The sequence below is a fragment of the Aulonocara sp. 'chitande type north' Nkhata Bay genome, linkage group LG11, assembly GCF_057382095.1.
Source record: "Aulonocara sp. 'chitande type north' Nkhata Bay isolate Kocher_YH1m ecotype deep benthic linkage group LG11, A_spYH_male_GT1.1, whole genome shotgun sequence".
Lineage (NCBI taxonomy): Eukaryota > Metazoa > Chordata > Actinopteri > Cichliformes > Cichlidae > Aulonocara > Aulonocara sp. 'chitande type north' Nkhata Bay.
The window spans coordinates 19,975,461-20,001,908 of NC_141354.1; the positions used below are offsets into that span (position 1 = coordinate 19,975,461).

At 37.7% G+C, this 26,448-nt stretch overlaps 2 protein-coding genes across 3 annotated transcripts; one reads left to right on the top strand and one right to left on the bottom strand.

Moving 5' to 3' along the window:
• The first annotated feature begins 1,119 nt into the window (after positions 1–1,119).
• LOC147318839 (uncharacterized) lies at positions 1,120–8,544 on the top strand. 2 transcript variants are annotated; one of them, XM_086310983.1, is made up of 11 exons: positions 1,122–1,700; positions 2,365–2,724; positions 3,537–3,893; positions 4,717–5,070; positions 5,199–5,216; positions 6,185–6,248; positions 6,339–6,382; positions 6,716–6,866; positions 7,202–7,315; positions 7,610–7,677; positions 8,360–8,544. In XM_086310983.1, the coding sequence occupies exons 1-11, from the start codon at positions 1,311–1,313 to the stop codon at positions 8,381–8,383; spliced, it is 1,944 nt and encodes a 647-aa protein (XP_086167109.1). In that variant the 5' UTR covers positions 1,122–1,310; the 3' UTR covers positions 8,384–8,544. The 2 variants fall into 2 exon arrangements, with proteins under 2 accessions (XP_086167108.1, XP_086167109.1); XM_086310982.1 differs by lacking the exon at positions 8,360–8,544 and having other exon boundaries at positions 1,120–1,700; positions 7,610–7,716.
• On the bottom strand, positions 4,393–26,448 carry LOC147318840 (NLR family CARD domain-containing protein 3-like). Its single transcript, XM_086310981.1, has 12 exons — positions 26,349–26,448; positions 24,825–24,915; positions 23,268–23,375; positions 21,535–21,642; positions 20,845–20,908; positions 19,672–19,900; positions 17,392–19,189; positions 17,129–17,302; positions 16,606–16,779; positions 14,700–14,873; positions 14,462–14,508; positions 4,393–9,956 (listed from the first exon to the last, which is right to left on the bottom strand). Exons 2-12 carry the CDS (start codon positions 24,899–24,901, stop codon positions 9,430–9,432), a joined length of 3,480 nt encoding a protein of 1,159 aa, XP_086167107.1. The 5' UTR covers positions 24,902–24,915; positions 26,349–26,448; the 3' UTR covers positions 4,393–9,429.

Consider the following 26,448-nt stretch of genomic DNA (forward strand, 5'->3'; position numbering starts at 1 on the left):
AACAAACCGCCCATGGCAGTCATGGACAAGCAGAGGAAGAAGGCCGTAGTGATAAATGTAGCTACACCAAGTGATAGTAACATCAGGGAAAAGGAACACGAGAAGCTGGAAAAATACCAGGGCTGAGAGAGGAGAAGAGAAAAGATGTGGAGGGTGAAGGCCTCAGTGGTCCCCGTGGTAATCTGAACACTTGGGGCAGTGACCCCCAACGCAAACAAAACACAAACAAAATACAAACAACACATCTGGACAACTTCTCAGACTTCCGTTGATTGAGCGAAATTGATGATCTTTAAAGACAGACAATAACCTGACAGGTTGTTTCATCAAGAAACCCATCCATATTTTGCACTGATGTCTTTTTCTAGGTCATATTGCACGAGACTATCAACTAATTGTCTTACCGGTAAAGCAGTGCGCTCTTCTCGAAATAAAAATTCCAGAAATGTCACGTGTTCACAGCTGTTTTTGTAAAGCAGTTATTATTTTCTAAAACATTCTGAGGACATGTTTAGGTCAAAGTCAAATTTATTACAGTTTTATACAGCACATTCTCAGCCCCCGCAAGACACCCATAAAGCACATAATCATAACCACGTGTTGTTCTTCTATAAAGCTCTTAATCTCTATGATGTAAGACTGCTGCTCTGAGACCAGTCTGGCTCTCATTTAGTGATGAGGTTTGTATTCACATGTGGTCTTAGCTTTGCTCCTAAATCAGTTTTGCTCGTACAAACTCCATTGGTGGAGTCGTACTCCACCTCTAAGGCTTGCAGTAAGAGACACGCTGGTTTTAACATTTGTTTTCTTACCGTTTTCCTTCAAGTACTAGAACTAATACAAATTTGATTCTTAGGCTATTCAGTGACATCGGATTTTATATTGTAGGCTGTGTGATGAAGTATTCTGTTATTTATCTGGTAAAATGAAAACTTGGAGTCACAATGACAGTAGAGTACAGTAAAGTGTTCACATTCACTTTGTAACTTTCTGACCAGATGTCAGGGTTATTGTGCCAGCGTTTGCCAATACACTCTCACCCCTAGGCGTGAAAGCACATAAGCACAAGCAGATGTTTTTCTTGCAACTAAGCTCAGAATCAGTCTCCTGCTCTGAGATCAGTTTGGTTCTTATTTGTGTTGGGCAACCTGTTTAAATGTGACCTTAACAGTGGTCCTAAATCAGTGCCTTGTTTGTAGAAACTCCATTTGTGGACTCATACTCCACCTCCACATTGGAGACACACTCATCTCAAACCTCCTAAAGCTTTGCTAATCTATCCAGGACAGTTTTCGAGCTTACTACGAGCCATGAAGCATTTGTTTTTGGCGGTTTTGGGTTTGCTGTCTCTTCAGTGGGTACACAGCAGGAGCGATGACAGGACAAACTGCAAGCCATTTACAGCCAGCTTTTGTCAAGGTGTGGGGTACACCACTACCCTTCATCCAACGGGAGTTCAAGGCTACAACCTGCAGCAAATTGGTCAGATTGTGGAGACTGCTTGTTCACCGCATGTTGCCAAACTTATGTGTCGCATTGTTGTGCCTGAATGCAGCTCAGAGGACGATAGCAGGTTGAAACCATGCCGAGCTCTCTGTGTACAAGTCAAGGCAGACTGTGAATCCACCCTCAGAGCAAAGTGGTTGTCTTGGCCTCTAAGGCTCCGATGTGAGACTTTACCTGAGAGCAACTGTGTAGGGGTGAGTATAATATAATAAGAATGTAACCTCTTACGCTTTCTGGCAAACGTAACGCAATATAGCTGACTGAACTCAACAGTCATAATCATGAATGTTTGTTTTTTTTATTATTCAGCTTTTAGCATCAATATCACGGGATATTCAATATTAAAACTGCACAGTCTTTGCTACTGTGGATTTTTGATGTTTTTTTTCCTGATTATTAACTGGAAAAAAGTGCTTTTTGTTTAATGTTTCATGCATCACCTCACATGTGGAATAGAGCACAAGTTAAAGCATATGAAAGGTCTCATTTTCACCCAATTAATTAATGGATTGCTTCACAATTTATTGTTGCATTGTCTGTTCAGCTTTGGCATAGCCCTTTCACTGACATTAACAAACTTTAAATGGGAACATCCAGTTATTGTAACACTTCATGGTATTGTCCTCATCTCCTGGCTAATATTCAGCTCATCTGTTTGTGTTTTTCACAATTTGTCAATTCATGCAGTCATTCCACAAGTATGTAGAAATGAAAATGCAATGCCTCTTTAAGACTCTTCATTTCATCAGATTTCATGTATAAAACCAAATGCACCAATACCAAAAGAGAATGCATGCCTTTATACTCCCATTAATATTAAAAATATAAACTAAAAGATTTATGTTTGTGTTCATCCAGGCGTCATCAGTCATCAGTGTTATTCAGACACCCCCTTCAGCATGTCAGCCAATCACGGTTCCTTTCTGCAAAGACATGACTTACACAGAAACTGTGCTGCCCAGGCAGGAAACCCAAGACAATATAGCCTTAACAATAAACCGGTTTAATCCACTTGTGACATCAGGATGCTCCCCTCATCTGAAGCCATTCTTATGCTCCGTCTACGTTCCCGAGTGTGTGTCAGGAAAACCTCGTCCACCTTGCAGAACGCTCTGTGAGCATGCAAGGTCCCACTGTGGAGCACAGATGAGAAGTTTAAGTTTGGAGTGGCCCGAAGCTCTCAAGTGTGAAGCATTTACCACAGAGTCCTGTGAACATGTAAGTAATATGAAGATAAACAATATTCACAAAGACGCTTATACACTGTGATGAAAGCTCTGACTCTTTCACTTGCCTTTCTGGCTGAGTAGCTCAAATCTGTTTCAGCTCTGCATATGTTTGGGAATATGCTTTTTTGTACTTGTAACTCTATCAAATAGTAAGTGCTGGTTAATGACAATAAATGATAGTACATTTATTCATCCATTTTCTTCCACTTCTTCAATGTGGCAGGGGGGGAGTAGACCCTGGACAGGTTGTCGCAGGGCTTCCACAAAGAGACAGACATCCAGTCACAGTCACATTGACACCTTTGGCCAGTTTAGAATAACTGATCAACCATTACATTCCCCCTTTACAACAGTCAGCTTTTCAATTGCCTTAGAATGAAGACATAGTGAAGTCACTCTTCCAGCATGCTCTCTAGTTAGCCAAGTTTTGGCCAAGGGAAACTTTGGCAGCTCACAAACCCTTAGACCTGATAGAATAAGACAGACAAGTATCACAGGATGGACAGTTTGGATATACTCTCTTTGGCAATAAGAGTTAAAATGAGCATGCAGATTTGTAGCTAATTAGCAATGGCATTGTTCATTCATTCTTCTAATCATCCACTTCATTACCTGTCTATTATTATTATTATTATTATTATTATTATTATTATTATTATTTACCAGTTCAGGTTTGTGGGTGGGCAACACAGCTACACACTTCAAACCTGAAATCCTCTTACTGTGATACTGTTAGCCACTGCACTACTGTGCTTCCCAGCATTGTTGACATTTAACTAATTTCTGTTTCTGTTCATCCAGGTTCCAGTCATCAGTGTTAGTCAAGCACCCTCTGCAGCATGTCAGCCAATCACTGTTCCTCTCTGCAAAGACCTGCATTACACAGAAACCGTGCTGCCTGAGAAAGAAACCCAAGATGTTATAAGCCTGAAGATAAATCAGTTTTATCCACTAGTTAAAGTGGAGTGCTCCTCCCACTTAAAGCCACTATTGTGCTCTATTTTCGTTCCTGAGTGTGTGTCAGGGAAACCTCGTCCTCCCTGCAGAACTCTCTGTGAGAAAGCAAAGTCCGGCTGTGAGCCACTGATGAACAAGTTTGGCTTACCATGGCCTGAAGAACTGAAGTGTACAGCATTTACTACAGAGTCCTGTGAGCATGTAAGTCTGACACAACACTCTAACACTTTTGTGTCAAACTCAATTTAGTCATGGGCGACCTATGACCCAGTTTAGACCAGTAAAACCAATGCACTGTATTGGAATACATTCTGAGATCATTAATCTGACGAACAGCCGAGATTTTTTAAAAAGCTGAAACCATAAGAGCAATAAGACACCCAATACCTTACATTGTTAATCATTTGCAAGACAACAGAATCTACTATTTCCTGTGAAATTATTTCTCGTTTAATAAGTTTACATAACAGATGATGTGCAGCCCTTAGATGCCTTAAGAAAAAAAGTGCAAATTCAACAGATTATCTCATTTGTCCCCATTTATTATGTAAAAGTATTCATAGTAGTATTTGTCCATTTTTATGGCTCAACCAATCTACTGAGATTAAATTTTTTTAAATACTTTTCATACTTAAAAAAACATCTTTAAGGCCACAGGGTGTAAAAAACGTTTTGATTGTAGATTTGTACAAACCAGAGTGACATACAACAAAAACAGATTTATTTGGACTTCAAAGACAGTTTTTAACAATACAAGCAGAAGTGAGTTACAACAGCACAAGATTACCTTTCGTGGTGTCTTGTTCTGCTGATGTGTCCATTTTTTTCTCTCACCATACTGATATTCCCCTCATATTTGCAAGTCTATGTATAATTTGGTATTTAAAATTTTTTCAGGCTTTAGCTGGATTTTTGTGGCACATATTTACGTAAAGACCATGTTTCACTATAAAATTATTAAAGAAATGTATCACATGCTGAAGGTAACCAGAGCTGGAATGACACTGTGTACTTGTGTCTCCAGTATGGCGTGAGCAGCAGCGGTGGGGTCTGTGAGCCAATCACCATACCAATGTGCCAGGGTCTGTCCTACAACCAGACCCTCATTCCAAATCTTCTGGGACACACAAGCCAAAGAGAAGCATTCACGAAGATGTCCTTCTTCAACTCCATGGTGCAAACCGTGTGCTCGGTGGACATACGCGTCTTCCTGTGTCGGGTTTATGCCCCTCAGTGTGAGGCAGGGCAAGCGCAGTGGCCCTGCAGGTCATTCTGTGAGAAAGCCAGACGGGACTGTGAGGGACTGATGTCCAATTTTGGCATTTCCTGGCCAGAAGAACTGCAATGCAGCTCATTCCCAGAGGAAATGTGCATATCAGTAAGTAATCGACAATTTGTTGATGACCAAAGAAACATTAAAAATGTAATTTAATGAAGTAAAATGAGTTATTTTTCTTTTTCAGTTATTTTTCTTTACTTGACATCTTCCTTTTTTTTCTTTCACAGGAAGAAAAAAGGTCTAAGGTATTTCAGTTCTTCAGAAATTTAAAGTAAATTTGATAACTTTTACTTATTGCTTCTTTTGTAAGTGGACAACTCAGGGGGTGTGGGGCTGATAACAAAGTTTTAACCTGCCAGTGCTGATTTCAATTTGGTTGTCCATCTCAGCAAAAACAGATAGGTGGGAATCCAATGATGTCATCAGTGCTGCTTTAGTGACGCCTAGTGGCTGAAGGGAGCTCATCACCATCACCAAAGGCATTAATACTCTTTGCTTCCTTAATTTGAGTCAAAAGAGACATAAATGTGACAGTGGATAGGAAATAAATGAATAATAAATAAACTTTGATAAATTACAACAAAAAAAATCATAAAACAAATAAAAAATAAAAACTTTAAGGGTCTCTGGTGTCGATGAATACATCTGTTTGTAGTCTAGCAGGATTTGTCCAGCAGTTGATAGTAAAAAAATAATAATAATAATGACCAAACATAAAACCCAATTTCCTTTGGGGTCAACCTTCAGGATCAATAAAGTTTTATTGAATTGAAAAGTACACAGGATTCAATCTTTTAAGTAATCTCTGATACAGAATGTTTTATGATGAAGGGAAATTCTTTCCACATGTTAAATGTTTTGGTATTTCTGAATAATAACAGATGTTTACAGTACAGCTTTACAGGGTGTCTCTAAATGATTTCCACCCATCAAAAGGAGACTTGTGGTTTAGTGTGTATGACTAATACAATCAAACTATGACTGATTATGTAGATCATAGTGGTTTAAAGACAAAAAAAGTTAAAAACAAATCCATGTAGTACATTCAACTGACACTAAAATGAACTGAAAGTTGCTTTATAACTGAGGTTGTGGTGTGCATACACATACCGCATCTTTGGGATGTAATTATTCAATAATGGTATAATGGTAATGGTAATGGTATAATACTGCAAAATTTCCATTACACGATCACTTTTGTCCTTGTTTGCAGATGTTGAACGCTGAAGATGTCGCTGCTAAACTGGAGGCTGGTGGCTATTCTGTTCATGGAAAAGGTTTGTTTCATTTCCAACACCAACATTTTCAATAATAATTGAAGAACAATATTTAAATTCATGTTTTTTTATTTATTTTTCGAAATTTAGCTCTTACTCTCAGTACTGCTCGTCTGCTGCTGACTCTCATGGATGTATCCTTTTTTTGTGGCAGTTAGTAGAACCAGAACTACAAATTCTAGCCAACAGTTTAACACTTAAAGAAATAAGAAGTAAATAATTTGGGGAGGGGGAACCTTCATGTGACTGATTTTACACTTAATGACTTCTTTTTTTAATAGCAAAGGAAGTAAAGGCTTGTGGGTAGTGTAATAGTTAAAGCCATGCCAACATGATGCATAGAAAACATTAATATGGAAACCTCCCGTGTTATAAAATTATCCATTTGGCATATGTTTCCATTTATTGCAATTATGTGTTTAGCTATGTATATTGCATGCTTCATGCTCTTTAACCAGCACTTTCAGGCAGACCAGTCTGGAGACCTGGATGTGGTGGAGTTCTTCAAACTGGAGCGTTTTGTGGGCGCTATCAGGAGAGAATACGTGGAGAGCTATGGGAGCAGGAATCAACCCTCTGTTACTGAGAACCAAATGAAAAAGGCTTTGGTTGCCCGTGGTATGACATTATTTCTTTAAAAGTACAGTAAAAATACATCCATTGATATCCATCATTTCTCCTTCATAACTTTGCTGATAAATCAAGAAAATATACAGATATTTCTGATATCATAGTTGCGCACTCAGCTGTGTTCAGCTTACAGTACACACTGGACACATTATACAGACATAAGCTGCAAAGTCACAGAAAACCAAACTGTACTGTATATTATATTCTTGATGCAGTACAAAAGGTTTGGATGTGTCATTAGAAAGATTCAAAACATTTAAGAAGCAGTCATTTATTTGTAAAAATAAAATAAATAATCGGGGAAAATTCACTGATTATTGCAGAATTTCATTTGGATGACGAAACCTTCAGAGTTCTGTGGCAGGAATATCGCTCAGAGGGTGGGATCAACTATGATAAATATGTGGCTGCCCTGGCAAAACTTCAGATCCTCAAAGGTAACTGCAACTGTAACACATTGACACTGACTTTAAGGATATACTCCAGTTCAATATTACACAATGTGTCTACTACACCAGATATGATGTCTAGAACTATTTTTTTTAAGTATTAATGGGGGGGGGATGTGATGAATTAAAAGTCACTGAGTGCAAACCTTAAATTAATTTGTATCTATTCCCCAATAACCTTTGAATTGTTATTAATTTAGTTGCAATCATTTTTGTAGTTTTGATCCTTCTACAAGCTTGAAATGGTATTTCAAAGTTTTAAATATATGCCTCCTGTCTCAGATCGTTTCAAAGCCCATCTGCTGAACTTGCCCTGTGACTGTCAAGTGGCCAGCTTCACCATGAACCAGGTGAGTTTTCATGTTTTAAATAAAACCTGTGTAATTTAATCTAGCAAGTTTTTACATGTTCACCTATATGGAAAATTACAGAAAAGTGTAGACAATATTAATAATGACTAAAAAGTGTGTTAGTATAGATTATGCATGTGTATAAATCCAAAAAAGGCAAAAAGACTAAATATATAGACTAAAATACATTAGGCTGTAGTTGTTTGCAAGCAAAGGAAATTATGGGAGGTAATGAGATGAGATGAGAGCCTTTATTTGTCAGTTGCAGGTCTTTTGCCCACAACCGAGATGACAGACCTTGCCGACCGTACATACAATACACAAACATCACATTGGGGAGACAGGTCAGGCTAGGTAGCGAGGACAAATACAAACAGAAAAAATAGCAACAGAGAGATTTATTCTGAGGTCATTGGGTGATTAAGGTGGAAAAATATGCACTTTGTTACATAAGGTAATTTGGGCTTTCATTCAGAGGAAAATACATGCATTTACTTTCTTTCTTTCTTTTTTTAAAGAGGTGAAGTAAATATTTATCTGTTTGATGTAAGTAGTAAAAATAGACTGTTTTCTGTCTTCTTTGCTACTTAGCCTAATAAGAGTTAAATAATAAAAAATATCTACATTTTACTGTGCCTATTTATTTTTACAGTTGCATTTTAAAGACTTGTTTTCTTTTCAGTTTATGAAGACAGCCATTGTGTGAGGAGCAGAGCTGAACTGACCACAAGAGGACTGTACGTAGGAAATAGCTGCATATCAATTTAGTGATGCAGAACTCTGCAAATATATATATGACTGAAATTTTCTTTAATGACAAACATTTATTTTTAAATCACAGCAATATTAAAGTGACCATAAACAGTTTTCAATGCCTGAAGTCTGATTTCAGTGTTAGTTTTAAATGTACTTCTGAATCACATACACATTACCATTTTGCTAAATCTTTACATGCTCACAATAAAATATTGTGAAAAATGTTCAAGAAACTTTTTCTGAACATTCTTTGTTGACATTTGGAAGTCATAATAGGTTAAATAAAACAAAGCCTACTGCCTTTTTTACTTTCCATACAACTAATGAAATTAAGAGAGGTTTACATTGTAACAGTTACAGTATATTTACAGAAACTTCGTGCAACTTGTACAAAATTTACAGTCTCGCTATGGTTGAGTGAATAATCTCGCAATTTAGATTTTTTTTCCTCAATTTATTTATTACTTTTTTGAAGTTCAGAATTCTGATAATTTTGCAAAATATACAAGGAAACATCATTGAATAAATGGCTGACTTTGTAAATTTCGTACCCACACCTCAAGAGTCGAACTCCACATTTTCGCTGCTGGAGCCAGCAAGTTCCACACTTGCACAGCCAGCCAAAGTCAAGCTGCCCAGTGCTCTAACCTCATCGCCACTGTACTGAGTGATGAAGATGCTGTTGTCCAGCCTCTCGAAGGTCCTGCACCGCAGCCAGCTCCAAGCCAAACATTCACTTCATGAATGTTCCCACAAGCCAGCTAAACTTCAGGCTGTGAATTGTGAATGGTGGGCCAGCTAACTTGAACTAGCCTGACCTAACCCTAGCTAGACTCAACTGCTTGAGACTTCTGTGCCAGAGCAGGCCTCTTTGATTAATTACTCAGACTTGCTGAATGGTCAGCTACTGGAAAAGCATTGGTGACTTTAAACTAAGGCCCTGATCTGTCGCCCTACTGCATCTAAGATGAGTTCCAAACAGATTTAAAGATTTATCTAACACAAAGCCAGCGATGAGTTAAATGGATCAGTCCTGACCCTGAAAGCAGGGTAGACTGGCTCCTTGAATTCATTATGGAAGGTCTGGAGGTGGATCAGTTTGCCAGAGGAGACATTAAAGAAGGACAGAGTGCCAGCATGCCAGTCCAGGTATACCCCTGTTCTGCTGGTAGCAGTTGTATGGATGGATCTTCTTTTGTTACCATGTTGGCAAGAGTAACCACCATTAGAGCACATCAGGGTCCAGGACTGATCATTGCATCCAAGACAGCTGTCATCCCCTTGCCCCTTCCTCTGGATTCCTTTGTACGTCACTCCTAAGTAAATATGTCCTTCCCATTCAACCTCCCAATAACAACAACCAGACAGACCCTCTGTACACAGCACTTGTTTCCAGTAGTCAAACCTCTCTGGGTGATCAGGATATGACTGCTTCTGTCTACCCATTGCCACTTTTCTGTTGTTGTTTGACATTACAAGGTTTTTGTTTGCAGTGTTTGGGTCCAGTGTGAGTTTACGGGCATCTGAAGGAAAGATAAAGCAGAACAGCAGTTTATTGTCTTCCTCTAACTTAGATGCTGTTTCAATTTGGGGAGATTGCAACACGTGCTTTTTTAGGTGCACTTTACCGATTTACTTTTAAATCATCTCCAGGGAGTCAAAGGCCTGTTTGAAGGTTAAGACTTGGTTTTAGGAAAAAGCTGAAATTACTTTCAATTAAGGGCTAGCGTAAGATTTTCACAATTCAAGTGGTAATTATACTTTGTCATGGGTTTGAATACAGAGTTGTTCCTTGAACTCAGAGGATGAGTCCATGCAGTTACAAAAAATGATCAAGCATGTGAATGTCTGCATTTGCATAAACCCAATCAAACACAGGCAGACATGAAAACTATAACGCATGCATTCGTTGGGATTGTTATGAAACGTTATGAACAGAAAGCAACTATTAGCTAAAATATTAGAACCAACCACATAGTGTCAAACTTCAGATCCCAAATTTTTAAGTTGGTCATACACAAACAGATGGAGAGAACAGATTGACACACATCTGGATATATTGCTGGTCCGATTTTAGATATAACTGTCAATATTCCCAAATTGATTGAAGAAACATTTAAAAACAGTTCCTTGCATAAATCACAAAAAAAAGGTTTGCTAAGATGTGGAAAGGTTTACTGTTAATTGTTCTCTGTTTAACAACATAAAGAAGTATATCTCATGTGGTTAAGAATGTTTCTGCTTCCAGGGTTAATACTTTTGCTGTATAAGGTGGAGATTTTATCAGAATAAGCTTAATACAGCCCACATAAGGATGCATCTTATTTTGGGTATTGCCAACAAGTTACTTTTTACAATGGATTTGCAGAGTCTCAGGCTTTTATTCACATTCATAAACATTTATTATATTTATATATTTTTTTCCTCTCTTCCCTCTAGCTTTGCCTCTCTCACATACCATAAATGTCTGTTGAAATACATCTCTTAAGTTTATTAGATTAATGATTTTCTGTGAGAAACACAAGTTTTTCTTCTTCAGGCTCAATCTGCCTACCATAGCAACAAAACAACAGACCACCCTTAATGCTCCCATTTCTAGAAAGGAAGTACTAAACGCTGTAAAAACTTTAAAGAACAGAAAAACCCCAGGACCTGATGTTTTAGTAGGGAATTTTATATTTTATTTTATTTATATTAATTTAGTAAGCTGTTAATACCCATTACTTAATATGTTTAATTATTCGTTATTGCATAATAGATTACCTCAGACTTTAAGGGAAGCTAATATCTCTTATTTTGAAGAAGGGGAAGTGTGCAAGTCTTGTTCACCTTATAGACTGATAGCTCTTCTAAATGTGGACCGGAAGATACTTTCTAAAATATTAGCTACCCGACTCGAAATTATCCTGCCTGTAATTATTAAAGAAGATCAAACAGGCTTTATAAAAGGCCGTAATTCCTGTAATAATGTCAGGCGCCTTCTCAATCTAATTAAGCTGCTCAGCAAAGGAACATGGGTGGTTTGGTGCTTTCTAGGGATGCTGAAAAAGCTTTTGACCGGATAGAATGGACTTAGTTATTTTACACTTTAAATAAATTCAGTCTTGGTGATAATTTCATTAAGTGGGTAAAAATTTTGTATGATAATCCTCAGGTGTCCATTTTGTCTTTTTTTTTTTTTTTTTTTTTTGCCTGTCCCGTTTGGCTCTTTTGCCATCAGAATTATTGTCTAAAGGCAAAGAAAGATGCCCAACGCCCATTTTGTCTAATGGACTGAAATCAGATAGTTTCCCATTGTTTAGAGGAACGAGGCAAGGCTGCCCACTGTCACCTCTTTTGTTTGCTATTGCCATTGCCATCGAACCGTTAGCCAAGGCGATAAGGACAGCACCTAATGTATGGGGCCTGCGAATCGATTATGAGCATAAGATCAGTTTATATGCAGATGATGTTTTAATATTTATTTCTGATCCAGGGACATCAATACTGGTTTTACTTAAGGCTATGCCAATTGGGAGCCCTAATTCAGTGCCAACTGGACTGTTTTCTTTCCCCTTCAAGCGGTCCACCACAGGTTTTGTATACTTAGGGATATTTATAACTCCAAAATTTAAACAAATGTATAAAGCAAATTTTGTCCCTCTGTTCGAGAAAGTAAAGCAGGATTTGGAGAGATGGAACTACCTACCTGTTTCCTGGCTAGGACGTATAGCTTTGGTTAAGATTAATATTTTGCCTCGACTGTTATTATCCTGTTCAAAGGATTCCAGTTATATTTTGAAATAGGGTGATGAAGCATCTGAATGGCTGGCTAAGCTCTTTTATATGGAGCAAACGCAGACCAAAGCTTAAGATGGCTACAGTACAGCTCCCAGATTCAGTAAGGGGTCTAGATTGACCAAAAATTAGAATATATCAATTGAGTACTCACATGTGCTATATTCATGACTGGGTTACAAATAATTCATACTCTATCTGGTTGGAGATTGAAACCTCTATTTCAAAGTATCCATTAAGGGACTTACTGTTCTTTAAGAACTTTAAAGATATTAGATCGAGCTGTGATAATCCAATCACACTTAATACACTTAAGGCCTGGCGGTCAGTATGTTGAATTGAGGGAAGGTTGAAATTAACATTATGTTTACCCCTATTGCGAATAATCTTGACTTTCAACCGGGGATGTTCGATATAGGTTTTAACGAATGGAAGAACAAAGGAATTCACAGACTGAGGTACTTATTCTCCGACAATGTGGTTATGCCATTTGACCAAATGGTTGAGAAATATTCTCTCCCCAAACATGGCTTTTTCTGTTATTTACAGATAAGGCATTATATCTTGCACAGTACTAACTTCAGTGAGAGTCATGAAGTCTCTCCTGATGAGAAATTATTATTTTTAACAGATAAAGAGGTACCTGTGAAGATATTTTATAAGGCTTTATATTCTGTACCGTCAGTGATGTCACAGAGGCTTAAAGGCACATAGAAAAAGGAGTTAGGTATAACAATTGATGATGAAGAGTGGAAAGATGTCTGGAGTTATGCCAAATCAATCTCAGTTTGTAATTGTACCAAAGCAATACAGTTAAAAATCATACAGAGAATGTATATATCCATATTTCGCAGACATCAACATAATCCTACCCTTTCACCCATGTGCCTCAAATGCAAGACAGAAACTCACAGCTTCTGGTCATGTTTGAAATTGCAAGAATATTGGTCTAATGTGTTATCTGAAATGGAGAAGATTTTGGGCTGTGAATTAGAGATGGACCCTCTGTCGCTCATACTGGGCCTCCCCAGCCGGCATTTAATATCAAAGAATAATAGGAGGTTGTATTGTATTCTCACCTATGCGACGAGGAAGAATATTCTACTCCAAAGGATTAATGAAAAAACACCTGCTATTAAAGGTTAGCAAAGAGTAGTTTTGGACCTAGTGCCATTGGAATATCTTACATGTGTACTGCAGTCAAAAACAGGCCAATTCTTCAAGGTGTGGAACCTGATGTCTCTAATATTATGCTACAAGGATTCTCTTGAATATTCAAACGGTCTACTGGGACCACAGGTACTGTATTGTATTCTTTATTTATCTTTTAGATGGATCTGAGCTGGTGTTTTGTTTTGTGCTTAGTTCTCAGTCTGTTTGTTTTTCTTTTTGCTTTGTTTTGGGGTTGTTTGTTTATTGATTTGTTGTTGGGGTTTTTTTTTTTGGGGGGGGGGTGTTTGTTTGTTTTTTTTTGGCTCTGAACTGTACACTTTATTATGTTATGTAATTATGTACTATTTGTGAAAATGGAAAAAAAATAAAAAAATAAAAAAATATACAGTGGAACCCCGACTTACGAAATTAATTCATTCCGGAGGGTCTTTCGTAAGTCTAAAATTTTCATAAGTCGAAGCACCTATCGCGTCTTTTGAGTGAGGCAATGCTGAATGACAGGCTATAGGCTAATTGCTAACTAGAACAACAATATGTCGTTCAAGTGGAACAGCGAAGCACAAGTACGAAAGCCAAGGGGTTGTCACATGATTCAGAAGGCATTGTGGGCATTGTAGGCTCAGCCAATCAGAGCCAGTGGCTTTCATTACTCGGGCATTTTGCTGTAACACGGGCAGAAATACTGCCATTCAGTGCCTTCCTAACTTGAATTTTTCGTTAAATAGGGTATTCGTAAGTCGGGGTTCCACTGTATATAAAAATATATATTAAAAAAAAAGATATATGATGTTGACTTGAAAAGCTTGTTCGTTAGTATATCATATCAAATCAGGGCAAAAAGCTCTGAGTTTTTGCCCTGGTTGTTTGTGATGCTGGTAAACTGCAGTGGTACATTATAGAAATAAACTCACTGCGTCTTTGGTTAGAAATTAGTTAAATTAGTTCCATGATAGTAGGTTGAATACCACAAAATTACATAAATGAAATGACCTGAAGACTGTTAACACTTAACACTAACAACCAGTGCTGTAATTTTATTTAATGAAAAAAAAGAAAAAGAAAAAAAGAGCATACTTACACTTCTGCAGAACAGGTTTTATGAACTGTGATCCACGGGGTTCAACCCTGGTGGGTATTGAAAAAGCAATTAACAGCAATTAACAAGGATTGATGTGGACAAAGTTGTTGTTTTTTGTAATCATAACATTAAGAGAAATTAATTTTAGTTGCTTAGAAATTAGTCTGGTTTCATTTTTATGTTTGTTTTTTCTGAAATATTTTAAAGAAAATCAATTTACACCTTGGTCTATTCATACCTGAGATCATTCAGTGCCCAGTTTGAATTCTCTCTTCCAGCAGAGAGCAGCTTAACTCCAGATTCTCCTGGATGATTGTAACTCAGATCCAACAATTTCAGGTGAGCTGGGTTAGAATTTAGAGCAGAAGCCACCGAAGCACAGCCTTTCTTTGTGATCAGACATCCTGACAGCCTACACACACAAAAAACACACAGAGATTTCTGAAGTCTAAACAGCAAAAAAGTGTCAAGACTAACACAAGGAAGAGCTTTGAATGTTCTTCAAGAAGCCAGAGGAACTATTCCTTAAAACTACTTAAAGAAATTATAAGAAAACCTGCAAAAGACAGTTCAGGCTATTTTAAACAAAAAAAGGTGGTCACACCAAATATTGACTTTCAATTGCACTTAATCAGTCTCTTTATTTGACTTCATTTCAATTCAACTGAATTTTAATTATACAATGCCAAATCACAACGGTTTATATTGTAAGGTAGACCCTACAATAATACAACAGAGAAAACCCAAACAATCATGACTAAGTGATATGAGCAAGTGCTTTGGTGACAGTGGGAAGGAAAAACTCCCTTTTAACAGGAAGAAACCTCCACCAGAACCAGGCTCAGGGAGGGGCAGGGCCATCTGCTGGTGTGAGGGGGGAGGAAGACAGGACAAAAGACATGAAGAAAGCCAGAGATTAACAATAACTAATAACTAAATGCAGAGAGGTGTATAAGCACGTAGTGAGTGAGAAAATCTCTTATGTAAGACTGATAACCCATATGGAAAAGAAATAGTAAAAACTTATAAAAGACTTGCATAAGATGTGGCCTACTTCATAAAGTGAATCATATAAGGCTTATATGATTTACTCATGAAAGTGGCCACTTTCTCATTACTTTCATATATTGTTTTAGTAAGTATCCAAAACATACAAGTTTCATTTATATAATTTTTCAAGGGATCTTACATCTGTTTTCACTCTTGTATGCTTTTCATACAAGTTTCACACAAGACAGATACAAACTTTATAAGATTTATATATATCTTTTCCATATGGGAAGGAGTGGGTAGGGTTGAGCCACCATTTATTTTTGTTAACGTTTAACCTTCTGGAGTTAAGACTATGTTGTTGATTTGATACTTACAGGTTTTCTGAGCTTGTGTTCTGTTTTGTTGTTTTGTCCTTAACTCACCGTGAGGATTTAATAATCCTGACATGATTCCTGTTAATTTGCTGAATAATAAATACAACATTGGTTTATGCAGATAACTTGTTTGTTGTGGCTGCTTGGGTTTGGTAAGTGGACGCCTATCCCGTGTTGTGTTCTGGCCCCCTAGTCAGGGCATAATAATAATCATATTAGTAGTAGTAGTAGTAGTAGTAATAATAATACATTTTATTTATAGGCGCCTTTAAAGACCCTCAAGGTCACCTTACAATAGTACAAAAAACATAAGGTAAATGAATTTTTTTTTTTTTTTTTAAAAGCTTGAAAGTATAAAGGTAAACCAGGCGAGTGCTGTACCATTGATCCTAATAGATGCTAATCTATGAAGAAGGATGTGGTGAGAGACAGTATCAAAAGCTGCTGTCTCACTGTGACTCCAGTCAGCTGCAAACAGAAGATCATTTGTTATTTTTACTAGAGTTGTTTCTGTACTATGAAATGAATGGAAGCCAGACTGAAACTGTTCATACAAGTTATTACCAGTGAGGTGTCTATGAACCTGTGCATTCACTATCTTTTCCTGAATTTTGCCTGCAATAACTGAAAAGGTGACCCCTTGATACTGGCCTGAAAGGTTTGATGAAAAAAAAAAAAAAAAAAGGGGGGGGGGGGGGGGGGACATATGAAAATATGATTTTTTTTTTTCTGCCTAGATCATTTTTAAAGAGGCTGAACAAATGGCTGTATCCTGACCTGAGAGTTTCCAGTCTGCATTCTGGGCTTTTTAGTCCTTCACAGAGCAGCATCACAGCTGAATCCTCCAAGTTATTGTTACTCAGGTCCAGCTCTCTCAGACTGGAGGGCTTGGAGCCGAGAACAGAAGCCAGTGCCTCACAGCTTTTTCCTGACAGGTTGCAGCAACAAAGACTAAAAAAAGGAACAAGTAACAAAATAGTGTGATGACAACAACTCATTGTCCTTAATATGCAGCCGTTTTCCACTACTGCCAAAAAAAAAAAGATAAGCATTTGAAAGATATTTTGTTAAGTTACAGTTATTATAGAATCACACATATTATTACATTAGCACCATTAACAACAGTGGACCCTGTTAAAGAGCCAGTTATTGCAAATAAATAAATAAATACATACATACATGTTTTAATCTGATAATAGTCCGTTATAATAAAGAAATTATATTACTGATTACACATTTGATGACATGTATTAATGCTAAAGTAGGTTTTAAATAACTATTTGATTCTTTTAATCCTAACCTGAGTGTTTCCAGTTTGCAGTGTGGACTCTGTAATCCTTCACATAGCAGCTTCACTCCGGAATCCTGTACGTTGTTGTAATTCAGGTCTAGTTTTCTCAGACTGGAAGACTGGGAGCTAAGAACTGAGGCCAGAGGCTTCAAACTTCTCTCTGACAGGTCATGACAACTCACCCTAAAAGTATTTGCAACAAAAAGTATTTGAACTGACAGATCTTTTTATACACCTTTATACATTTGATTTATACAGGTATTTTAACCTACACAGCTTTAGTAAGTGCTTTGACCACTGGCAGCAGCCTCAGAAGAACCTCCTCTGAAGTGGAGTATTTATTTAAGTCAAACACATTCAGCTCTTCTTCTGATGACAGTAAGATGAAGACCAAAGCTGACCAATGAGAAGTAGACAGTTTATCTATGGGCAAACGTCCTGAGCTCAAGTGTTGTTGTATTTCTTCTGTTAGAGAATGATCATTTAGCTCATTCAGACAATGAAACAGGTTGATGCTCTTCTCTGGACAGGAAGTGGAACTGATCTTACTCTTGATGTACTGGACTGTTTTGTGATTGGTCAGTGAGCTGCTTTCTGTCTCTTTCACTAAACCATGTAGCAGTCTCTGATTGTTCTCCAAAGATAAACCAAGGAGGAAGCGCAGGAATAGGTCCAGGTGTCCATTTGGACTCTGTAAGGCCTGGTCTACAGCACTCTGGTAGAGAGATAGTGAATCAGGTTTGGCTTTAAACAGTCTGGACCACACTGAAGTTCCTTCTGACATCAAATTGACTCCAGAATTGAAAAATGTCAGATAAACATGAAGAGCAGCAAGAAACTCCTGAACACTCAGATGAACAAAGGAGAACATCTTGTCTTGGTACAATCCACTTTCCTCTTGAAAAACTTGTGTGAATACTCCTGAGTACCAAGAGGCTGCTCTGATATCAGTGCCACCCTCTGTCAGATCTGATTCATAAAAGATCAGGTTTCCTTTGTGCAGCTGCTTATATGCCAGTTTTGCCAATGACTCGATCATCTTTCTGGTCTCTGGAGTCCAGTGTGAATCTGTCACCGCTCCTCCATCATACTTGATGTTCTTCAGTTTGCACTGAACCACCAGAAAGTGAATATACATCTCAGTTAGGGTCTTGGGCAGCTCTCCTCCTTCTTCTGTTTTTAATACCTTCTCCAGAACTGTAGCAGAGATCCAGCAGAAGACAGGGATGTGGCACATGATGTGAAGGCTTCGTGACCTTTTGATATGGGAAATAATTCTGCTTCTCTGCTCTTCTTCACTAAATCTCTTGTGGAAATATTCCTCCTTCTCCATGTCGTTGAAACCTCTAACCTCTGTCACCATGTCTACGTACTCAGGTGGGATCTGATTGGCTGCTGCAGGTCGTGTGGTTATCCAGACACGAGCAGAGGAAAGCAATTTTCCACTTATGATGTTTGTCAGTAGCACATCCAATGAGGTGGACTCTGTAACATCAGTCAGGATATCAGTTTTGTGGAAGTCCAGTGAAAGTTGAGACTCATCCAAACCATCAAAGATAAACAAAACCCTAAAATCCTGGAACCTGCAGATTCCTTCTTCTTTCATTTCAGGAAAGAAGTGATTAACAAGTTCCACCAAACTAAACCTTTTCTCTCTCAGCACATTCAGCTCTCTGAAGGAAAATAGAAATATGAATTGGATATGCTGGTTGACTTTGCCTTCAGCCCAGTCCAAAGCAAACTTCTGTGTTAAAACTGTTTTCCCCATGCCAGCCACTCCCATTGTCATGACTGTTCTAATTGGTTCATCTTTTTCAGTAAAGTGTTTAAATATGTCTTCTTGTTTGATTTTTGGTTCAATTCCATCTGATTTCCTGGATGCTGCGTCAATCTGTCTGACTTCATGCTCAGAGTTGACCTCTGTAAATCTCCCCTCTGTGATATAGAGCTCTGTGTAGATCTGATTCAGAAGAGTTGGATTTCCTGCTTTGGCAATCCCCTCAAACACACACTGAAACTTCTTCTTTAGACTTGATTTTAGTTTATATGGACACATGGCCCCAGAAGCTCCTAACAAGAAAAATGATAAATTGTATTAAATTAGATCATGGTACAGGTATCTCAATTTCCCTACTTTAAACCAAAGACAAATTAGGTGACAGAAAAATAATAAAAAAATGACACAAACAAAGCCACATTTATCTCTTAATGTGATGGTAGAAAATCCTTTCTTTTGGGGGATTTTGGTCCACATGTTAATTTTATACACATGTGATATTGAAATAATCCAAAATTTTATAAGCAAAATAATCAACTTATTGTCACTACTGAATCACTCACTGGGTGATTCAGTAAAGAATTTTACTAATAGAAAAAAATGTGATTTCTACTACCCAGACAGAAACTCTTGATATACTCTTGGATAGTATGCATAGCTAAGAAGACCTTTAAAGATGTAATGTTTTGTATAGAAGATTTTCAGCACCTCAGATTTTAATTGTTTTGGCTTGTATGTTTGTTTTGCTTCATCTACTGTATTAAAAACCTCTTACTGTTTTGCAGAGAGTCAGCCAGCTCTCCATGTTTCATTCGTCTCATGACCTGCAGTGTGATTTTCAGAAAAGCCTCTCTGCTCCTCCATATCTGGTCTTCATCTTCACTATTATTTATCTCCTCCTCCTTAGCTTGACTCTCCAAGCATTTTGGGTAATCTGGACTCAGCAATTTACGGAATGTCTTCAGCTCATTTTTCACAAAAGTAACAATGTTCTCCTCAACAACCTGTAATACAATAAAATTTCAGTTTCAAAAGCAGAAATGTATCTCTGTCAAAAGCTTTGATTCTTCATTTCACAGACCACTGTCCAAAATGTATTATTATGTACCTTCAGTTGACTCCTTTCTATCTTCTTTCTAAATCTAGGGAAGAGCCATGTATACAAACTCATTCCACCCACATGTACATATTCTTTTATTCTTTTAGTTTGTTTGTAAAGTTGATGGTATAAAATGCTAAATAGTTTCACCTCAGTTCTTTCTTTACCACAACAGACTGGTGCAAAACACTGCAGACCCTGTGCCAAGCCATTTGTCAATCCCACTCTGTACTTTTCCCCCCATAAACAAAACCCAAGATACCTGAATTCCACCACTTGGGGAAACAGCTCCTCCCCAATTTGGAGTGGACACTTTCCCCCTTAAACCCTTAATAAGAAACACTGCTTTAGACTTGGTGCAAATTCTCATTCCAGCCATTTCATAATGAGTTTCAAGTAGAGGTCAATACTTGATGACACCAAAAGGGCAACATCAAAAAAAAAGATGTGATCCTGAAAGGTTCAGCTATGTCAATCAAGATGGCCCAACGACATCCTAAGACTTCAGGAACTCAGGGTTAAACTCATTCAGTCCCCCCCCCCAGAAGGAGCCCACATTACATTACATGAAGTGTCAACCATCTGGTTGTGTAAGTGCCACCACAATAGGCCACAGCCAGTTTCCTACTGCTGACTCAGCAGTAGAAGCGTGGAAGATAGTTCATATGGACTGAATGTCCCCAGTTTTTCTCAGTGTTCTGCAAAATGCGGAAGTTGAAGATTTCCTGGATCAGGACCTCCACCACACACTCTCAGAATACACTCAAAATATGTTTTGGTGAACTAGACCAGTTAAAGTACTCTGTTTCTTTTATTTATTTACAGAGGGTTGCTTATACAGTTACTAACCAGAAATATGGAGTCCAGGTCTGTCTGATGATGGGTGGACCCCTCTGACACCGTCTGGTGACCTCTGTGGGCAAAACATGACTAAAATTATTGCTAGGGAACTGCATCAGGTTTACTGCTAGGGAGTCAAATAACACATCAGTAATGCCACTCACTAATCACCTCCAGGTCACACTGTATTGATGCAGTATTTTGTGGTAAAGAAGATGGAAATCCGTATGGAATGTTAATGAACATACTTTTCAGATGTTAAGTAATATACGTTATGTCTTGATTTGAATTTTTTGATTGATCCAAGTAAATATTCCGGAATAATAGATTTCTGATTTGAATGAGCCGTAAGCCACAGTCATGAAAATTAAAACAAAAAGGTCATTACGTAAGTTTAGATTAGATAAAGTATTTAAAACAAAGAAAAAGGAATAAGAGAACAAAATTATTCTGTATACAAAGAGGAGACATATTTGTATACGTTACATAACAACACAACATTTTTGGTTTGGGACAAAACACATTAAAACAAATGTGCATTTAAAAAATAATAATAGAAGCTACATTAAATGGAGCCCATGGTACTTGCCTCAGGAAGTCTGTGCTTACTGACTGACACACTTGATGGCAAGAGAAGCAAACAACATAGATCTTAATACCGATCTCACAGTTATGCTAAAAACTGCTCTGCTGACTTACTCTGTAGCTGATTCTTGTTGGTTGAAACTAATCGGGTAATCCCTGGATCTCTGACTCTCCATGGATACACAGCTTTGTGAAGTTGAGTTTAATTGTTCCTGCTTAGTCCTGAAAGAAATGGACAACACAAAAAATTCAAAGGATAAGTGTTACTAGTTATGCTCCAGCAATGTCATGCTCCACAAGTCTGGTGGAGCATGACATTGTTTTAAGACCTGATGCAGCTGTGAAGCGTTTGAGTTACAGGATACCAGAACACTTCCTGGTGGAGCTAAAGGAGGAGGTGGACCTCATGCTGTCTCTTGGAATCATCCAACCTTCAACAAGTGAGTGTTGCAACCCTGTTGTCTTTTATGAGCTCAACATTTATTACTTTTGTAAATATGATTTTTTTGGGTTAAATAAACGGAAACCCTATTTTTCTAATAATTCCTGTGACTCCTCCTGCTTTTTCAGCTCAGTCCATCACAATATAAATAAACAATGTTTTTAAAATTTTTAATCAATTTAATTCCATTCAATGGCTTTCAGAAATATTCACCATATACAGTTAGGCCAATATTTATTTGGATACTGGCACAAGTTTTGTTTTCTGTTTACTGAAACATATCCCAGTTGTAGTTATATAATAAACATGAACAGAAAGTGTAGACTCTCAGCTTTCATTTGAGGGTATCCACATTCAAATTGGAAGAAGGATTTAGGAGTTTCAGCTCCTTACCATGTGCCACATTCTTTTTAAAAGGAACAAAAATAATTGGACAATTGACTCAAAGGCTATTTCATGGGCATGGATGGGCAATTCCTTCGTTATGTCATGTAGGATCAGTTAGGGAGATAAAAGGCCTGGAGTTGATTTGAGCCGTAGCGCTTGCATTTGGAAGATTTTGCTGTGAACAGAACATGCTGTCAAAGGAATTCTCCATTCAGGTTAACAAACCATCTTTAAGGAGTGAAAACTGATTAAAAAAAAAAAAGCCATCCGAGAAATTGCTACAAGATTAGGAGTGACAAAATCTACAGTTTGGTACAAAAATATGGAGTCCAAGTCTGTCTGATGATAGGTGGACCCCTCTGACACTGTCTGGTGACCCCTGTGGGCACAACATGACTCATTATTGATGATTACTAAATCATGTCCCGCTTATAGTGCTAAGGAGTCAAATAACACATCAGTAATGCCACTCACTAATCACCTCCAGGTCACACTGTATTGATGCAGTAATTTGTGATATAGGAGGTCAAAATCAGTATGGAATATTAATGAACATACTTTTCAGACATTGAGTACCATACATTATTTCTTGATTTGATTTTTTGATTGATCCAAGTAAATATTCCGAAATAATGGATTTCTGATTTGAATGAGCCGTAAGCCACAGTCATGAAAATTAAAACAAAAAGTCATTACATATTGAGACAGAGGCAAGTTTAGATTTTGGCTTTGTAAAGTGTTTAAAACAAAGAAAAAGGAATAATAGAACAAATTTATTCTACATACAAAGAGGAGACATATTTGTATACATAACAGAACAACACAACATATTCAGTTTGGGACAGAACACATTAAAACAAATATGCATTTTTTTAAAAAAGCATTAAATGGAGCCCATGGCACTTGCCTCAGGAAGTCTGTGCTTACTGACTGACACAGTTGATGGCAAGAGAAGCAAACAACATAGATCTTTTAATAATAATTTCATAGTTATGCTAAAACTGCTTTGCTGACTTACTCTGTAGCTGATTCTTGCTGGTTGAAACTAATCGGGTAATCCCTGGATCTCTGGCTCTCCATGGATACACAGCTTTGTGAAGTTGAGTTTGAATGTTCCTGCTTAGTCCTGAAAGAAATGTACCATACAAAAAAGTCGCACGGGAGTTCTATAGACTTCAGTCACTGACAGGAAAATGGTAAGTGGTACTAGTTACCATACATAGCCAGACATATTAGAGGAAAGGTACTGACCTCATACCTTATACTGTTTAGGATGTTGGAGATTTGATGTTTTACTTCATGATCACCAAGTGATTTATTACTTACTACTCATATTTTGTTATATATTACTTTGAATATTATTTTTCAACATGCTTCATGTTTTAATTCAGTTTATGGTTATACTTTTGTACTCTGGTTTGTGTGTGCTCTGAAAATGTCAAGATGTGACAACAGAAAGCTAGTTTGCAAGTCGAGGTTATATACATCTGTCCAAGAATGCTACCAACATGTTTAACTGCTAACCAATGTAATGTCTTTAACATCCATGTGAAGAGTTTTACTGAAAAAAATGAATTATTTTTAGAGCATATTGGACATGGAGTATCAAACAATATATAACTCTGTTGATTTACTGCATTCTTATCTTTCATGATATAAATAAACATTTTTTTAATAAATTTTATTCCATTCACCAGCTTTCAGAAATATTCATTATATATAATTAGGTTCATATATATTGTGATACTGACTCAAGTTTTGTTTTCTGTTTACTGAAACATTTTCCAGTTAAGAACAGAAAAAACCCATCTGAGAAATTCCTTGATGCATGCTCAATCATCCAGGTAAGTAAATCTCCAAAAGCTGATTCTGTTCATCTGGACGTAGCTGACAAAGCTATATCCAAATGAACAGAATCAACTTTTGGAGACATCCAAGAAATTGCTACAATATTAGGAGTCTTCAGTTTGGTACATGCTGAGAAAGAAATAAAACACGGGTGAACTCAGCAACACAAAAAGACCTGGATATCTACAGAAGACCACATTTCCATGGTGAAGAGAAATCCTTTCACAACAACCAACCAAGTGAACAAGTGAGGAAGGTGTATCAATATCAAAGTCTACCATAAAGAGAAGACTACGTGAAAGTGAATACAGAGGGTTCAACTCCAAGGTGCAAGCCACTTATAAGCCTTAAGAATAGAAAGGCTAGATTGTCCTTTTTTTTTTTTTTTTTTTTTTTTTTTTTTTAAGCAGAGTCCAAGGGACAGAATGGGACCCAAGGACCCATATAAAATAGTAAAAAGTATCACTTCAAGTATTTGGCTTTGACTATTTCCTACATTTCTAAGTACAAATATCCCTTCTATAGTTCCCTGAATGATCAAATTCATAATAGTATATACATTATCTATATTCAGTCTCTAAAATGTCCAAAAGAGCCCAGTTGAGAGGTAAAGGATGTGCTTTTTTAGAACAAGGGACAGAACAAAAATACCCAATCCCAACCTAACAAAACATTATCCAAAACTTTAAATCGGAGGATTTTGAGTTGAAAGAGATTTCCATCTTACCTCTCGAGGTCTGCCTGGCTGCCATGTTCCTCATTTGAGGGCAGCAGTCCCTCATCTTTTTCCTCAGACTGACTCATAGGACAGTTTTTACCTTTACAAAAAAAACAAACCCAACATGTTCCATTATTATCAGGACTTGCTCATAACAGGGTTGTTAAATAATTTAAGGAGGTTCATTAGGTTTGATCCCTGGGCTCTCTGTCCTGGTCGTTGTGTCCCTGGGCAAGACACTTTACCCTACTTGCCTACTGGTGTTGGCCAGAGGGGCCGATGGCGCGATATGGCAGCCTCGCTTCTGTCAATCTGCCCCAGGGCAGCTGTGGCTACAACTGTAGCTTGCCTCCACCAGTGTATGAATGTGAGAGTGAATGAATAGTGGTATTGTAAAGCGCTTTGGGTGCCTTGAAAAGCGCTATATAAATCCAATCCATTATTATTATTATTATTATTAGGTTCATCTTCCTGCCCACCTTCTTAAAACCAATTACCCTCCAAGCACCATATTTTAAATCACACTGCTCATCTTTGATTTTCCCTTGCAGAAACCTATGTGCAACCCACCTCACACATGTCATTTCATCCAAGCCTCCATCTTATTTTCACCACCACCAGCATCTACCAGAGGGCCCTGTCTCAATTCCTATCACCACTGAGATTTCACTCTGTGAGGAGCCATCGGAGTCTAATCAAATCTTTATTTAATTCCTTCTAATAATCTGGCCTTATTGAACTGCCAGCGGCTGTAATCAATATTATTTGCCAGTCAAAGTCGTCATTGTTGCTACTGTTTGAATACAGTTTGAATCGATACATTCCACCATCATCTGATTAAGATAGCTAGCTATGACTGAGATGGATGATTGTAAATAACACTGGTGCTCAAAAGAGGGAGGTGAAAAGAGAGCAGGATAAGTACAGTGCCAGGGCTTTGGATTCGAGCAGTGTTGTCACTGACTTTGCTAAGTGCAAAACCTAAAAGATGATGTTCTGATGGGTGAGTAGTTTGTGTTCTTTCCTGAAAGCAAACTGAAATAGTTATATGCTGAAAATATGTGCTCATATTTTAAGTACCTCCCCCCGACACCCCGGAAAGGAGATGCCTGTGCCTGTCAGCCTTGTATGCTTCCAGTAGTCCTTTTTAACCCAGCTAGTTTCACTTCCTCATAGCACTAAATTGTATGACGTGTTATCTAAGTACTATGATCACCAGGGTAGAGTTAGTCCGACAGGAAAACAACAGCGGGCCCCGATCAGTTCTTAGGTTCATACTGATGTTCACACGGTGTTTGTCTGCTTTTTATTACCAGTTTCATCACGTAAATAATAAAATTTTCCCGATAAAGCTTTCTAATTACGTCCTTTCGGCTATGTAGTCGAAATGGTTTTCAGTTTGCTTGGATAATAAAGACAGACTATTAGAGATATTTCCGTATTTTGTATATACTCGCTAAACGACGCCGTACACTTCGATACAGTAGAAATGAGACGTAACCTCAGACTTGAACAGCAGTTCTGCTGACCTACCTTTTATATGTTACCGAGTTATCTGTTGTGGCGAAAAAGGAGAAGCGAAAGTGTGAAGTTCTGTTGAAGTCAGCTGATTACGTGCAGTTGAAGTCAGCTG